Source organism: Ceratotherium simum, chromosome 5, assembly GCF_057802395.1.
Source record: "Ceratotherium simum simum isolate JZ-2026a chromosome 5, ASM5780239v1, whole genome shotgun sequence".
NCBI lineage: Eukaryota > Metazoa > Chordata > Mammalia > Perissodactyla > Rhinocerotidae > Ceratotherium > Ceratotherium simum.
Genome location: NC_141904.1, coordinates 86,098,830 through 86,115,467, shown reverse-complemented (window position 1 = coordinate 86,115,467; position 16,638 = coordinate 86,098,830). Strand labels below are relative to the sequence as shown.

Here is a 16,638-nt window from a genome sequence, read left to right as displayed (position 1 = left end):
AATAACAACTGAATACAGTTAAAATACTTCCTTTGTTCTTTATTCTTCTTTATTTCTCATTGCTTTGGACTAGAATAACAGCCTGAAAGCTTCTCCCAGGGCGTGGTCCAGACGATTTTGTTTGAGGGAAAGAGTAGGTATTCTTCTTCGTGCCTTTGCTTTTTTGTAAATTAACAGGATTGCTAAGACTGTCAGACAGTAGACTATCAAAAATGAAACAATCACTAAATTAAATTTAATATTTCTTGTCAGACTTGTTTTCATTTTTGGCAATAGAGTATATAGGAGTAAAAAAATTACTGGTATGTGGTATTGCTGATAGGTGAAATAAGTTTCTCAAGTGAGATTTTAAGGCCACGGGCACTAAAATTTTTAAAAATCAATTCCAGCCAAAGACTAATGCTAGATTTATTTAGTTGGTGCTCACAGCATCACTATTCTCTTTATACCCCATTTAGAAACCAAATGTGTCAGTTTGGTTGATATGCCCTGAAAATCCTTTGTTAAAATCTTATCCGAGATAGCTGTGCTCTCTCTACATCATGAATTGTTCTTTGAAAAACCTCATGGACCCTGCCACCTCAGGCACAGCTTACCTCACTCAAACCTCAGATCACTTTCGACATACTTGTCCTACCAATCAGAGGCGGCAGAAACTCAACAAAAAGTTGGCTTCTGAATGTGGGGCCTAAACTAGTCACTTGGGGGGCACGTTGAATATCACAAGATTATTGTGAGGAGGTCATGTGTATGCAAGCTATGAATTGTATTTCTGTTTTATGATTAGCCCTGATAATAATACAATAACATACCAGTTACTTTTCTTCTATTATGTGATTAGTTCCTGTGTAAACACTCCAGTACTTAGAGGGAACATTAAAAATGAAAATTCTTTAATTTTTATTATAAAATAACTAGCACTACTGTTGTGCTTAATCCTCTCTGTACTTTAGAGGCAGAGCAAATTTTGATTCCTGTTTTTTTTTTATCACATATGATTCAGCATTTTTAAAGTACACGTTCTTGCTTTGTTTAAACCATTTGTAATTTTCTTTAAATAATATTTAGATTCCAAGATGATTAAAAAGTTCCTTTTAAGAATAACTCAATCCAACTGTAGAAATTAGCACAGCAAATATGAGATATATAATGGATACAGGGAAGAAAATTACTGTGACATTAAGAAAAAAATCCTAGTGCCTGGGAATGTAATTCTGGTCAATAAAAATACATTGTGCCGTGCTTTGCCTAAAAACAAAGAATGGATTAGTTGGATAATAAAGCTACAGCTACTGAATATTCTGTTGAAATTCAGATTATTTTTGGCCAAAGTTTTGCCCACCTGGCAGTCATCCTGCCGTACTTAAAAACATACAGATTCCTGGGCTTCCCACCTTCCCTCCCAGGCATGCTTAATACTAGTGGGGGGCAGAAGGGTGGAGAATCTGTATTCTTAAACACCTCTCCTGGTGATTCTGAAGACTGGCCAGGTTTGGGAACCCTAGAACCAGGCTTTATTGGTAAACTCTGAAGGTGCTTGGGTGAGGTTGCCAAAGGAGGGCGAGGGGCAGCTTGGTTTATGATTCTTTTTATCTTGTGAAGATGTCATGGAGTGGGAGCATCCAATAATAGTTCTGTGAGAAAAGCATTTTGTTTTTACTGTGGTTGCATAAAGAAAGTAGACCTTCCCAGAAAAATATCCTTTTTGAAGTTATAGGGGCCAAGTGGTTTTATATTATTATTTTACATACTCCAGTGAGGATTCGTAAAAAGAGGATGTCGGTCTCATGCAGGGCCCTGTGATTTAAACTATTCCACCCAAACAGTTTCTAATAAATGCTAAAGGCAGCCTTTGCCTTCTCACCTAAGTAGAATGTAACTGATATCAGAGCTTACCCATAAGGTCTGAGGAACATTTTGTGGTGAATGAGCTCAGGGCTGAGATCCATGGGTGGTGGTTTCTGGTTCTATTTCTGCCACCTACTGGCTGTGTGACCTTGGCCAAGTCTCGTCACTTGTTCAAATGTGTTTTCTTATATGTAAAGTGGAGGTTTTGGACTAGGAGATTTATGGTCCTTCCAGCTTTCCATGATTTTAGGCTTGGATAAAGTGTGGAGTCATGGTACTTACCCTTATCAAATTCACCTTCTGGTTAGTGTGCCCTAAACTCCTAGAGGAGTATGAGTGAGCTTGCCACCGAATCTCCAATTTTTTTTGAGCCTCAATGGAGCAAGATCCCCAGTCATTGGAAAGATGTCAGCTGATAGTAACTTTGCTAGCCTTCCTTAAAGAGTATGAGTTTGCTGTGTGCATTGCTTTCTTCTGAGAAAAAGAATGTGGTTTCCATTGTATATAAAGAGTTAACATCAGTGCTCCTAATATTTGATGATAACAGTCTTGGAGATATTGACTGCTGACATTTGGCAAATTTAATCAAAGGAAAGTTAGAGTATGTAATGAGACTTTTTGTATTTTAGAGGTTTTATAATCTACTTTGTTCCTGCAAATCTTCCTCCTCCCCTTTCCCTCCCCAAGAGAAGATCTTTTCTAGTGTGTAAACTGACCAGCTTTCCTTTTCTGTTGCAGGATGCAATTCGAAGTCACAGTGAATCAGGTACTTGTCCAGAGCCATTTAGCACATAGTGATAGGCTTTTCTCTTTATGCTATGTATCTTCTGTTGGCTTATCCATGTGTGGATTCTGTTTGTCTTGTCTGTTAAGCCTCACCTTCAGCCTTGTCCAGCAGCCCCAACAATCTGAGCCCAACGGGCTGGTCACAGCCTAAAACCCCTGTGCCGGCACAGAGAGAGCGGGCACCAGGATCCGGGACCCAGGAGAAAAACAAAATTGTGAGTAGGGCTAACAGTACTTTCTGCAGATTAGGGTTCAGTAAGAAAAACCTAGTCATAAATGAGAATATTTTTAATTTGGTGGGGAGGGTTTCTAATAAAAAATAGTTAATGAATATGTTATAAATGTCATTGCCATTTTTGGCATGCTTACATTGGAAAACCTGTTAGTTGTAAAGCAGAGTACAATTAAAATGGTGTTTTCTCAAAAGACAAAAATTGGAATTACAGTTAATATCTCTGTCTTTGAAAGATATGGGAATGGATGGAGTTGATCTTTTCCTTGACACCCTCGCTCAACAGACCTTTACCGTTCCATGGAGGATATTAATGATCTCTGCTTGTTTCAGAGGCCTCGTGGACAGAGAGATTCAAGCTATTACTGGGAAATAGAAGCCAGTGAAGTGATGCTCTCCACTCGGATTGGGTCAGGCTCCTTTGGAACTGTTTATAAGGGCAAATGGCATGGTAAGTTCTGGGCCCTCCCTTTATTGTGAGGCTTGGGATGAGGTGGAGTTTCAGTCCAGAGAGGGATAAGATTCATTATGCTCCACGGCTCACAGCAGCACTCTCCAGGGATACCTGATTACATCTGAAGATGGAACTTAATAATATCTCAGTGAAGTTTCATAGCATTCTTTTTAGACTCAATGATGCTGTAATTGGTAATGATTAAAGTTCCAGAATAATTAGGAATTGGTGAACAAAAGTTGAGCCCTATAGTCAAATGTCAGGGTCTCTTATAAATTGATTAAATACAATGTGCCCCTGGGACATGCTGTAAGCCCTATAAGTGAGTAACAGTCTACTGCTATGAGGGGAGCATGGATTCTAGAAACTTAAAGCTGGAAAGCACCTTAGAGATTTTGCATGCAAGAAAACTGAGGTCCCGAGAGGCCAGCAGCCTGGTATAACCCATGTCCTGGGAGCCCCATCACATAAACCTAAGGCTGAGGTTTGTAAGTTTGACTAACTCAATAAGAGGAGGAGGAATGGTGTTCATCCTGTTCTGTTCTGGAAAGCAGGGGTGTGTATACTAAGTTTTAGACAATCCCAAATGGTTAAAACAAGGAAATGAATTGGTGTTTAAAAAGGTAAAAACATTCCAAATTCACCAAGTGATAATAGCTCTTCCTTCTTCAGTGGTGGATGAAGATGATACCAACTCAATATCTTATTAAAAAAATGATAACCAATAGGAATGTGTCTTAACTTGTTTGTATTACATTTGCCTCTGACTTTACTATTAAGGGAAAGTAAGTTCTGGTTTGATGAATAATTACTTCATGTACCATCTTTACATGTTGTAAGATTGCCAGCTATAAGGGTATTTGGATAATTCCAGAAGGAAAAGAAAAAATATTACTATAAATTTTATACTCATCTGAGAAACAGGTTTGAAAGGAGAGATTAGCAATAAGCAGTGTTACTGAACACATGTTGCACAGAGTGCTAGAGAGGTGGACTTGGGGTGATGCACTTGGCCCCCAGGACTACTGGGGGCAGGTTGGAGAGCAGCCTTTGTTTGGGGCCCAGACCTAATTCTACAGACTTGTGGCCAGGCAAGGCCTGGGGGCCGCAGGCTGGGCACTGAGTCCTGACATTCCCTGCCAGAAACTAATTCTTGACCTGTGCGGCAAGCAACTAAGTAGCCAGTATTCCCCGCCAGAGGCTGTGCCCACTTCCCACTCCAGAGCCTCAGACAGATGGCTTGTCAATTTATAACTTGCCTTGCTGACAGTTACATCTTAGAATTCATTCATTTCTTCATTTCTTGAGCATTCTCTAATACCAAGCATTCTTTTAGGGGCTAGGAATGAAGCAGTGAACAAAACAGATAAAAATTCTTTCTCTTATGGAGTTTATATTCTGGTGGAGATAATAACCAAGAAAAGTCAAGTATTATAGTGTGTTTTAAGTGCTGAGGAGAAAAATGGAGGAAAGCAGGTATGGAGTGGCAGTCCGGGCTCACAGTTTTCAGATTGGTAGAGGAGTTGTCTTCTGAGGAAGTGGCATTTGCGTGAGGCCTGAAGGTGGTACGGTTACCTGGGGAAGCAGCAACAGCAGATGCAAAGTGGGCCACTCACCTGGCCTGTTCTAGGAGCTCAAGGAGGTCTGACTGGCTTCAGTAGAGTGAGTGAGGGGAGAGGGTAATAGGAGTGAGGTCCGGGGGTGGGGGGTTGCAGGGTCCCATAAAGACTTTGGATATCTTTTGGGTGAAATGGGGTCTCACTGCAAGACCCTCAGGAGGTTTGGCCAGCCTTGGCCTGAAAACCAGGGTGATGGGCACTCGTTACTTGTCTGAGAACTCATTCTAGCTCTGGGCAGTTCCTACCAGTAGAAAACCATTTCTTAATATGAGTTAAATAAAATTTGTTTTCCTGTAACGTTTGCCCATTGTTCCTAGCAGATTGAATCCCTATCATGGCAATCCTCAGAGTATATATACATAAAATGTGGGGAGTGCTGTAGCATAGAGTATAGTCCCTGGGTTTCACTAAGAAATTGCACGTTATCTGTTATTGTAACCGTTAACCATGAGCTGGCTGGCAGGTGGTCCTTGCAGGTGCCGTAGGGCTCTGCCTTTGGTTTGACCCTGTTCAGTCTTCCCATCAGTGACTTGCATGAAGATTCAGGTATTGTGGATGACTTAAACGGAGGTGTATGCAGATTTGGATAATAGGATTTAGAAAGATGAGAGGATTTGAACAGACTGTGATGATGGGACAAAGAAAAGATGACGTTTTAACAGGGATGAGGCCTGTGCACTGTTCCCAAAAGTAGAGGCTAGAGGTGGAGGATATTCAGCTGACTGCAGGGTCAGAGTGAGTCACGTGAGCAGGCTTTGGCTGCCGGTGAATCCTTTGAGCTTTGAGGTTGCATTACTCATCAGGTCCTAGATGAGTGACACTGACGGTGAGTTCACTGACAACTAGAGCATGCCCAGAGGAGAGCTATGAGAAAGAGAAGGGATTGCAAAACTAGGCTCGTGAACTAGGAAGGTCTTGAGAGGCAACCCCTCCTGAGGGACCATCCAACATCTCCCCAAGCCTTCCTCCTGCACCCCTACCTTCAGTCTGTCCCTTTAAAGCCCTGCCCAGTGCCACCAGCACTGCCGTCCTCTGGCCCCGCCACTCAGTTGACTGCCATGTTGGGTCAGTTCACCTTCATAGGATTTCTTGCCTCCATCCCCTCCTTTTATTCCCATTGTCACCACTATGCCTGCATCTTGCCTAGGCTCTTGCAGCAGACTCTTCCCTGGCCTCCCTCTTATCCTGTAGGTGCCCAAATCGCATGCTCGAGTTTCCCAAACACAACTCGTGTTTCTCTCATCCCCCTTACCTCACCTTTGTTCCTTGTGTACCTAGTCTGGAAGAGCCTCTTCTCCTGTTGAGTAAAATCCTTCCCTTGGCTTATATCCTATTTCCTTCAGAAAATCTTTCTACATCCTCTCTGCAAAGAGATTTATTCCCCACTCTGCACATACCACCCTCTCCCCCCAGACTCCTTTCTTGGCTCAAACTGTTCCAGAATGAGCAATTATGCAAAAGACTCTTGTCTTCCTACTCATTTATAAGGAACTTGAGGTTGGGACTCCATGGTTTACCAGCTCCATCTTCTTAGATAGAAGGAAGCTCTGAATATAGTGTGCATCTCTCTCATCCAAACTCAGCAGCACCTTCACAGGCAACCCTGGGACTTGGGTAAACACCTGTGCCAGGGAATTGGATGAGAACTAATTTGGAGGCTGCTGTTAAGTGGGGACTTCAGCTTTTTTTTTTTAATTTATTTATTTATTTTTTTCCCCAAAGCCCCAGTAGATAGTTGTATGTCATAGTTGCACATCCTTCTAGTTGCTGTATGTGGGATGCGGCCTCAGCATGGCCGGAGAAGCGGTGCGTTGGTGCGCGCCCGGGATCCGAACCCGGACCGCCAGCAGCGGGGCACGCGCACTTAACCGCTAAGCCACGGGGCCGGCCCGGGACTTCAGCTTTAGATGATAAAACCAGAGATCACAGGGCAACAGTTTGGGACCTAATATAAGAACCATCTCTCTACCAGTTGGTGCTCCCCTAAAATGAAATGAGGAGTGCTCCAACAGAAGCTGCCAGGGGGACATGGTCGATAGATGGAGGAACTAATTTGCTTCCAAGTTGAACTAATTCAACTAACTCTACTTTGTTTGATCCTCAGAAGGCCATGTTTTAGTAAATTCATTTGCCATGGAAACCTGAGGTCCTAATAGGGCTTCAAGTAATTGATTATAATTACTGTTATAAATATGACATAAAATCACTTCTGAAAGTGGCTTCTCAGTTGGTAGCGTGTATAAAGTAGAATATCCCTGGATGTTTCTAAAATTATATCAAGAGGCTGGTTTTACTCAGAGTGATTGACAGTCAGTTGTCAGTACTGTAGTTAGAAGTGCAGCCATTGCAGTCAGACTGGGGTTCTAATCCTGGCTCCAGCACTTGTGTTTTTTGGCTCTATGACCTTGGGCAAGTGACTGAACTTCTCTGTTTGCTGCCTGTAAAGTGAGGATAGCAGTAACTTACATCATAGGGCAACTATGAGGATTAAAGGAGAGAATGCCTATGAAAGCACACACAGTGCCAGGGTATAGTAAGCAATCAGTATTAATCATTAGGATTACTTTTAAATGCTATTGAAGGCAAAGAAGCTTAATTTCAATATGTCTGTGACTCTGTACAAAGGACCATCTCAGGTCTCTTGAAATGTGGCTGCTGAGTTTAACATCAACTGCTTGCTAAATGGCCTGCTTCCTGGCACCAACCTTCTGGCTCCCAGTATTCAGTATCTTTTGGGCCATTCATATCCACCACAGCATCATCTTCACAGGCCCAGGTTGTCACCTGTCACATACGACCTCACTGCTGGGGATGCCAGGCTTCATAGGAATAGTTTAAACCAAGCCTGTTGAAGGCCTGTGGGGCGATATTTTAAGGATAGTAGTATAAATTTAAATTTAGTACTGTTTAAATTTTTTCAACCACTTGAATAATTTAGAAATTTGCATATTCCATTTGTCTAGGGATATGATTTTTGAATAAGTGATTCACTATACCTTCCTCAGCACTAGGGTATGTGAAAAATAACAAAGTAAGATCATTCAACTGATGCACTGACTGCAAACTAATTTGCAGGAGATGTTGCAGTAAAGATCCTAAAGGTTGTCGACCCCACACCAGAGCAGTTCCAGGCCTTCAGGAATGAGGTGGCTGTCCTACGGTAAGTAGACTTAAAGCTGACCTCGAGTGGTAGGGGCAGGGTGTGGGTGGTGGTACAGGAACTAGAGAGTAAGCAGGCTGCACGGCACAGAGCTTTCTCTGAGGGCCTGTGGCTGGGACGGGTGCTTAGTGAGTGTTAACTGTGGAGTCCTGTGGTTGAAAATCCTCCCTTACTAGTGATAGGGAGTGGAAGGTTTCCTTCCAGCTTATGTGGTAGAAGGGCCCTTCTCAAAGGCCCTGTGATGAGCATACCCCCTTCCACTGCTTTAGGTCTGTGGGTACACTACACTCAGTAGCCCAGGTTCTGTCTCTAGGTTCTGGTTTGAGGTAGGGAGAAATAGGGTCTATTTTCACATTTATTTCCAAGAACTCTTTTTATAGCCAAGTTGCCTTATTCTAGACTTCAAAACCTTCAGCTTTCAAATCTTTGAGTCACTATTTAGACTTGTAGGAATAAGTTGAATAATGATGGATTCCCCACATGAGGGGTCCTTGTGACCCCTGTGGGGAGAGTTGTGTGTACACGGATTAGAGAATGTCCTCTCTATAAACAAGGCCAGCACTGACGTGAACGACAGGTGGGCTCCTTTGTCAGCTCACAACAGCAACTGGATTATCAGCAGTTGCATGTTTGCTTTGCCAGCTACCCAGATTGTAAGCACTGGTGGCATCAGGAACACACAGGATCAGTGTCAATGGGAAAGAAGAGTAGATCTCCCTATTTTGCAGCAATGGAAAGTTCGTTCAGAGACTTTTCTCTCCTCCCCCCTCAGCAAAACACGACACGTGAACATCTTGCTCTTCATGGGGTACATGACAAAGGACAACCTGGCAATTGTGACCCAGTGGTGCGAGGGCAGCAGCCTCTACAAACACCTGCACGTCCAGGAGACCAAGTTCCAGATGTTCCAGTTGATTGACATCGCCCGGCAGACTGCTCAGGGAATGGAGTGAGTAGATGACCTGACGACTAGGTCTGGGGTCCAAGCATCAACTTGTCCCTAAATCGGAACCAAGATTAGGAAAAGTCAAGTCTGTTAAGTGATTTTTGTGATATTTTTGCACAGTTGAAAATGAGCCTCTGGGGTGGGCTGAAGGAATGAGAAATTTAGGTTCCTCGCTCAAGCTGAGGCTGCCGCCTTGGGGCTCAGATTCAGGTTCCAGCCACTGCCCTCAGAATTCAGCCAGACACCTAAGAACAGCATAGTGCAGGTTGGTACCTTCTGCTTGGACTGTCATGGCAGTGCTTTCTGGAGGCATTGGATATCTAGGCGTGGCCCATCGACAAGTGTGCTGCTTCCACATGAGGGTTCGATCAGATGTCATCTTTTTGCATAATTTATTTTCCTTTTTGAGAACACTTAAAGGGTCATCTTTAGCACCTCCATTAAATGCTACCCTTTTGGGTCTCTGTGCTTGACATATTTCTCTATGAAAGAGGTATGTCTGTGTGTGCATGTGTGTGCACATGTTCCATCCTTGGCTAGCCCAGGGCAGTACTACAGACTTTTCCTCTGAAATACCCCTTATGTGGAGGAGTAGGAATTCCTCATACCCCCAGATGTCTGAGAGGCTTAAGCTACAGCTGTGCTTGTAAGTGCTATATGAAATCTCATGTTCTACCTTTAAAATTCATAAGGACATTTTAAGAAATTACTAGTGCATTCTGTATATTTTAAGAAATAACTAGTCAGACTTAACTTTTTAAAATTTGAGATATAATTCACATATGAAATTCACCCCTTAAAAGTGTACAATTCCTGGGGGGTTTTTTAGTATATTCACAGAGTTGTACAACCATTACCACTATCTAATGTTAGAACATTTTCAAAATATAAGATGAGGTCTTTTGTGTCTGGCTTCTTTCACTTAATGTTTTTGAGAGGTTCATCGATGTGGTAGCATGTTTCAGTACTGCATTCCTTTCTGTGGCTGAATAATATTCCATTGTATGGATATGCCACGTTTTATTTATTTGTTCACCAGTTGATGGACATTGGGTTGTCAGAATTACTTTTTAAGTACAATTGCTTAAAGACGTGTCGCCCCATTTGTGCTGTGACCTCACCTTCAGGTAAGGTGTGATGTGGACCAGGCTGAACCAGCACAGGGCCAATCCCCAAATGTAACTCCTCACTGGGAGCCAGGCCTTCACATGCTTTACTTTTTAGCTGTGGTTTGAAGCTGCTTTCTACCCATGTCCCTCAAACTGTTTTTAATAAATTTATTTTCCCTTCACAGCTATTTACATGCAAAGAACATCATCCACAGAGACATGAAATCCAACAGTATCCTTTGGTGATGGTTTTATTTGCTCAGTTCTAAATTTAGGAAAACAGAAGAGAGACTTTTTATCTCAGCAAAAGTGACTTTGGAGAGTTCCGTAAGAGTTGATATGTGTTTGGGTTATGCTTGAAACAGGTCTGGTTTTATTAAGCTATTTATTGCTCAATTTAACTTAGGGGGATGGGGCTTTTGTAATTTATGTTTATTTCTAGTTTGTGGACAGTGTGTGTATCTGGTCAGAAAGTAACTGAAAGCCAGATGTTGCAAGATTTTCAAAATTACTATATAACATTGTCTTTCTTAAATGTACAGAAGTGGTTTCCTTAGAGGTCACTGTTGGAATCGACCCTTTCCCTTTCTAAGACTGAACATGTTTTTATAGAAGGGAAATGAATAAAGGTATTTTGCATGCTATAGGGCATAAAATGTAACAATTTTACATCTGCCTCCCTCCCCCAGTCATTCTCTTTGAAGAGCGTGGCATTACAGCTGAACTTTGCTTCTTGGCCAGTGAGAGGCACGACAGTTGTGTTGAGTTGGATTATGGGACATGGCCTATTTGGGGCACATGCCTGAGGCATGGAATACCTTTTAGTGATGGGTTTTTTGGGACCAACACATTATGCCCTGAAAGCAGACACCACAGATTTTAAGGAGCTATGAATTAGTAGGCATCAGCAGATCACAGGTTGGCCTTAAACTGCCTGACTTCTTTACCCAGAAATGAGGCGAGTTTGGTTCTGATTTTCAAGTCACCAAGTGGTACCTATTCTAGTGAAAAATATCTTAGGACAGCATTCAGCGCTCAGCGAGGGATTTGCCATTTTGTTATTCACGTGTGTTTCAGTTAGTCACGTGAGGGTCGAATGCAGGCGGGAATGAATATAAGCAATCAGCAGGCCATGCTCAGCTCTGAGGAGCACCAGAAGGCAGACTGTGCTCTTAGAGTCTTGGGGTTTAAGGCACCTACATTATGTGGGAAGGAAGATCACAAGGCCAGGGACCTGGTACCTAGATGTGTAAATGGGGAGAAGCAGGAGGAAAACTGGCTTGTTTTTGGTTCGAGCCAAATAATCTGGCAACCTGAGCAATCCCTGCGTGCCTCCTGGAAGAAGGGGCATTTCAAAAGCACTTAGTAAAACTTCAGAAATACTAGGGAATCCAGTGTGGGGAGGGCTGGGGCAGATGGGAGGCAGAGAAATGCTGTGCTAATAAGAACTTTGGGAAGTTTTTCAAAATTCACTTGACCATTCTTTTGAAACCAGAGTCCTTAACAAGCATTGAGATATATTTCTCCATGAAGGCCTGACGGTGAAAATTGGAGATTTTGGTTTGGCAACAGTCAAGTCACGCTGGAGTGGTTCTCAGCAGGTTGAACAACCCACTGGCTCTGTCCTGTGGATGGTGAGGAGGCTTGGCTCCCACTAGCAGGGTACAGGGCAGAAGGGGTGCCCTGGAGGTCTATGTGCAAACTTAACAGCATTTCCACTTCCCCAAAGTCCAGACCGCCTCAGTGGTGCCTTTAGTGACATCAGACCACCTGGGCAAATTTGGGTTTCCTGGGAGAAGCTGGTGATGAGAACTATGCTGAAGCATAGCTTGGAGGAGTTAGGTGATAGGAAGTGCTGGATCCCAGAGACTAGGACTCCTGAGCTCGTTTTAGCCTGACCTAAGAGTCAGAGCCCTTTGGGGAAGAGCTATAAAGGCCTGAGGAAAGGACTCGTTCATACCCAATGGAAGGGACAGCCTGGCTGCTGGATGTCTGTGAGGCCCAGCTTGTGACAAATGCACTTTGTCCCTCTAGGCCCCAGAGGTGATCCGAATGCAGGATAATAACCCGTTCAGCTTCCAGTCTGATGTCTATTCCTATGGCATTGTACTCTATGAGCTCATGACAGGGGAACTGCCTTACTCCCACATCAACAACCGAGATCAGGTACGTGCACTGGTGCTTAAGGACCTAACGTCACTGTGGAAGCCCCTGGGCCTCCTGCCAGTCTGAGCAGCAGGAGAGTTAGAAGTTGCTACTTTCACTGTTGTTCATCCACCCATTCCCTCAACTGTTTTCTTTGCCTTAGATCATCTTCATGGTGGGCCGAGGGTATGCCTCCCCAGACCTTAGTAAGCTATACAAGAACTGCCCCAAAGCAATGAAGAGGCTTGTAGCTGACTGCGTGAAGAAAGTTAAGGAAGAGAGGCCTCTTTTTCCCCAGGTAAGGCTTAGCTCAAGGTGCTGGAACTGATTAAAGCAGGAGTTCTTAATTAATGATAGAAATAAGGAGGGAAGTGTTTTGTTTTTTTTTTTTTTCCCTCTTAATAGGGAGGGAGTCGTGTTCTCCCTAAGATGTTGCGGGTGGGATGGGGAGAACAGCCTGTGTCTTTAGGCCCCTGATTGAAAGCTGCTGCTGTGGAAACACCAAGCCCCAGCTAATGAGACCATTTTCTGGCCGTGTTTCAGATCTTATCTTCCATCGAGCTGCTCCAACACTCTCTACCGAAAATCAACCGGAGCGCTTCTGAGCCATCCCTGCATCGGGCGGCGCACACCGAGGATATTAATGCCTGCACGTTGACCACGTCCCCTAGACTGCCTGTCTTCTAGCTGACTTCACACCTGCGCTCAGGCCACCAGGGGAGGAAGGGAAGTCAGCAGGCACCACCTTTCTGCTCCCTATCTATGGGGACAGAGCTCATCTTCAGAGAAGCTGCTGCTAAGGACCTTCTAGATTACTCACAGGGCCTTAACTTCATGTTGCCTTCTTTTCTATCCTTTCTGGCCCTGGGAGAAGGAAGCCATTCGCAATGCTGGTTTCTCCTGCTCCCTCCCTGCATCCCCACACTCATGAGCCAAGCCTTCTCCAGATGCACCAATGGCTACTGATGGCAATACATGATCTGGGGCCCCAGCTATTGGCTAAATGAGTATTTTTAGGGCAGGAAAAAGCACTCGGAGGGGAAATGAAGGTAGCAGGGCAGGCAAACTAGCCCTGATGTGGGGACACATGGATTTTGGAAATCAGCTCCTATGAGGAATGCTTATCACAGGAAGGACTTTTCTTCAGAGAGAGTGGTGTAGCACCAAACAAACAGGTAGTTTTGCACATAATGCACTAAACAGCCCAGGACTGTCAAGACCATGGCCGCCTGAAGAAGCCTGCTTTGGTACTATGGAACTTGACTTTGGGGACACTTTTCTTTTCTTGGAGGTCTCCAGTGCATTGGGATGGTTTTCCCGAAGAGGCGCTTGGCCTGCCCCTCCCAGTCTCCGCCCTCTCAGGGAGCAGTCTTCCATCATGCTGAATTTAGTCTTCCAGGAGCTGCCCCTATGGGGCGGGGCCACCAGGCTAGCCTTGTCTCTCTACAGTCAGTCACATCATGTATACAAGGAAGCCAGGAATACAGGTTTTCTTGATGATTTGGGATTTAATTTTGTTTTTATTGCGCCTGACAACACCACAGTTATCCAATTGTTCCTCAATTATGTTATTTTAATAAAATAAATTAAATGTAGGTTTAATGGCCGTTCCCTCCTTTTAAAGTAATACTGAGCTCACAGCTTGAACTCTCCATGCGTTCATCCCTTCTGGAGCAGAACTCAACTCAAGAAGCAGGAAACAGGCCCAGAGCCTCCCCTGGGAATGAATTTAATTCAGCCTTTCTCTGTGCTCTTCATCACCCTCACCAAACAGTTTACACAAAAAGCACTCTAAACCCATGTAAAAGTAGATAGACCTTTTTCTACCCACACTTTAATGCATTTTATAAAATATTTGGTATCTACACCTGTTTATAAAAATAGGTAATTCAGGCTTGGAGTGAGTTTGTTCTGATTCAGAGTTATGCTCCTTCACTTAAAAATCACAACTGGTGACAGAAGACTTGTGCTCAGATCTCTTCAGGACCACTGCTGGGTCAGAACCAGAAACTTTCTTGGGTGCCATTAAAATTTTTCCAAAATTTCCAATCAAAGCTCAGCTTTACTGATGAGCCTAGATGGCTTGGGTAGGAGGGCATACATAACAGCACGTGTGCACTGAGCCACCAGCACGATTACCCTGGGGGCATGAGCCCACAAGTGAGAGACGGGACGTGTTTCCCTCGAGGCATGTGTGCAAGGCTTCCTCCAGTTGTGGCCCCAACAAATCAGAAATGTGCGGCCGTGCCTCTATTTTGCCACCCCATACTTCCTGCTACTTCAACAAGGCCCCCTTATGGGGAAAAAAGTTGAACTTTGTTTCTTGAACACATGGTAGCAAGACTCCTGCTCTGATTTGGGACACTGAAGAGCCCTAAATAAAGTTTTATGCTAAGGTGACTGCTTCTTGAAAAGTTCTGTATAAATCAAGTTTTTGACCACCCACTATTTAAGTACACTAGGGAAATGTATGATACAGGAATCCTTTATACAGCTGAAGACTCCTTTGGTAAGAAAAATGCATCTGCTGCTTTAAGTGCAGCTGCAGGTTGACTGTTTCTAGGGAGTCAAAGCTCAAGACAGACAGGAGCCAGGGGTGTTTTAAAAGCAGTCAGTCAAAATTCAGGCTGGCTGGTTAGCTGGTCCCCCCAAAGAGCTTGAGGTTCAACTAAGCTATCAACTATAAAAGTAGTGATTCCATATGCTCGTTAGGTTATTTTATATCCTTCACTCTTCCCACGGCTGTAATAATGGAGAGTGGATGACACCAAGGTTAAAAGTACAACCCCACTCAAATCACGCCACCTTGGACTGTATTAAAGGAAGCTCTGCACACCATAAACTTGGGGAAGGCTTGGCCGGCGGAGCCTAAGATGCAGGGGCGACCATCTACTCTTCAGGGTTCTGACGACTCCACTCCGGACAGGTGCATGAAGAGGTCCCCAAGTTCTGTCACGTCGACACCTTCAGTGTTGGGGACATGCTGGCTTTCTCGGTTCGCAATGAAATCCCAGAGCCGCACTGAATTAAAGAACTGCAAAAACAGCCAGTGAACATGCCTGGTTATTGCTAAAGGCAACATGAAGGCTGGGGAGCTTTTTTTTTTTTTTTGCTTACCCATCTCTGCTGCCACAGCCATCAGCAATGCCCATAGGTAAGTGTCTGATTAGAGATGGCCAAGTCCTTACCCTCACAGTGCCTTCAGAACTCAGCTGTTTCCGAGGTTTCTCCGGCTCTGCTAGCCGCCCATCAGGGTAAGCATGGCGGTAAAGGCATTTGCTTCCAAATGGGCAGGTCCCCTTGCCTTGCTCAAAGTATTTACAAGCTTTTTTTCTGAAAAGCAGAAAGAAAAAGTCGAGGATGGTGGGAGAATCTGGAGTCCAGATGAACCACTGCTTTCCTCCATCCCTGCCAGAGCTAGGTCAGCCTCATGTTACAGGTGGGAACTGAGGCTCAGAGAGGTTAAGATGCCGATTTCTAAGCTGGATAATATTCCCACTCTGACATACGGCCTCATGCAGAATTTTACGTGTGTGGGGATTCTGCTGTGTTTTGAGCCTGCGGTGCTCCAAAGGCCTTCAAGGGAATGTGGGCCTGACTGCCCCTCTGGGCCAGCTGTCTGGGTTCCTTGCCTCAGCTCAAAGTCCCAGTAGGAGCTCCACCCAGAAAAGCTTCCCTTCCTCCAGGCCAGCAATGATGTCAAGGTGACCACAGGAAGCCATGACTTAGGAGTCACAGGGAAAGCAATGAATTTTAGCAGCTGCCTCAAGTTACAGGTCTCCTTCCAATTTTCCTTGGTCCCACCCTCTAGAGCAGAGCTTCTTAACTCTATGTGCTATGGACTCCTTCTCAGAACAGTATTTTCAAATGCAAAAAATAAAACACATAGGTCTACAAAATAGTTGTCAAAAAGTTAAAAATTTTTTCCCCTATCTTCGAATTCTACCCACAGACCCTTATGTTAAGAACCCTTGCTCCAGAGGAAACTCATAACCAAAAAGAATTCCCATTCCTTCTTGCTCACATAGAATTTGGCTTATATAGTCATAAATGATCCCGAGTTGAAGAGGAAGAGATGCCCAAGAATCCAGAGGGCCATCTGGGAGAACTGAGGAAGCGGCAGTTGCAGAAATGAAGCTAAATCACAGCAGAAAGGGCAGGCTGCTACCAGGGGCAGCTGAGGTGACGGTGGCAGATGACATGCGGGACTCCTTGACTCCAGTATTTTACTGTCTTCTCAGACAAGGAGACGGCAGAGACCCTGTGGTGAAGATCTCTGAGAAAGAGCTCATTGTTAGTGCCATCTAGTCGATTCTGACTCCTAGTGACCCTGTGTATG

At 44.2% G+C, this 16,638-nt stretch overlaps 2 protein-coding genes across 11 annotated transcripts in view; one reads left to right on the top strand and one right to left on the bottom strand.

Annotated features, from left to right (window-relative positions):
- The window catches only part of RAF1 (Raf-1 proto-oncogene, serine/threonine kinase), a 74,885-nt gene extending 60,991 nt beyond the window's left edge, over positions 1-13,894 (top strand). For 5 of the 7 annotated variants that reach the window (XM_087431533.1, XM_087431530.1, XM_087431531.1 and 2 more), the window contains 11 exons: positions 74-133; positions 2,587-2,614; positions 2,722-2,849; positions 3,200-3,317; positions 8,015-8,099; positions 8,872-9,048; positions 10,340-10,386; positions 11,670-11,788; positions 12,189-12,320; positions 12,463-12,597; positions 12,843-13,894. In XM_087431533.1, the coding sequence (XP_087287659.1) occupies positions 74-133; positions 2,587-2,614; positions 2,722-2,849; positions 3,200-3,317; positions 8,015-8,099; positions 8,872-9,048; positions 10,340-10,386; positions 11,670-11,788; positions 12,189-12,320; positions 12,463-12,597; positions 12,843-12,986 (1,173 nt within the window). In that variant the 3' untranslated portion in view covers positions 12,987-13,894. The remainder of the gene's footprint in view (positions 1-73; positions 134-2,586; positions 2,615-2,721; positions 2,850-3,199; positions 3,318-8,014; positions 8,100-8,871; positions 9,049-10,339; positions 10,387-11,669; positions 11,789-12,188; positions 12,321-12,462; positions 12,598-12,842) is intronic. The other 2 variants (XM_004443150.3, XM_087431535.1) reach the window with 1 other exon arrangement.
- MKRN2 (makorin ring finger protein 2) overlaps positions 13,788-16,638 on the bottom strand; it is a 36,251-nt gene continuing 33,400 nt past the window's right edge. For all 4 annotated transcript variants that reach the window (XM_004443152.3, XM_087431538.1, XM_087431536.1 and 1 more), the window contains 2 exons: positions 15,488-15,632; positions 13,788-15,333 (listed from right to left, as the gene is read on the bottom strand). In XM_004443152.3, coding sequence (XP_004443209.1) covers positions 15,196-15,333; positions 15,488-15,632 — 283 coding nt within the window. In that variant the 3' untranslated portion in view covers positions 13,788-15,195. The remainder of the gene's footprint in view (positions 15,334-15,487; positions 15,633-16,638) is intronic.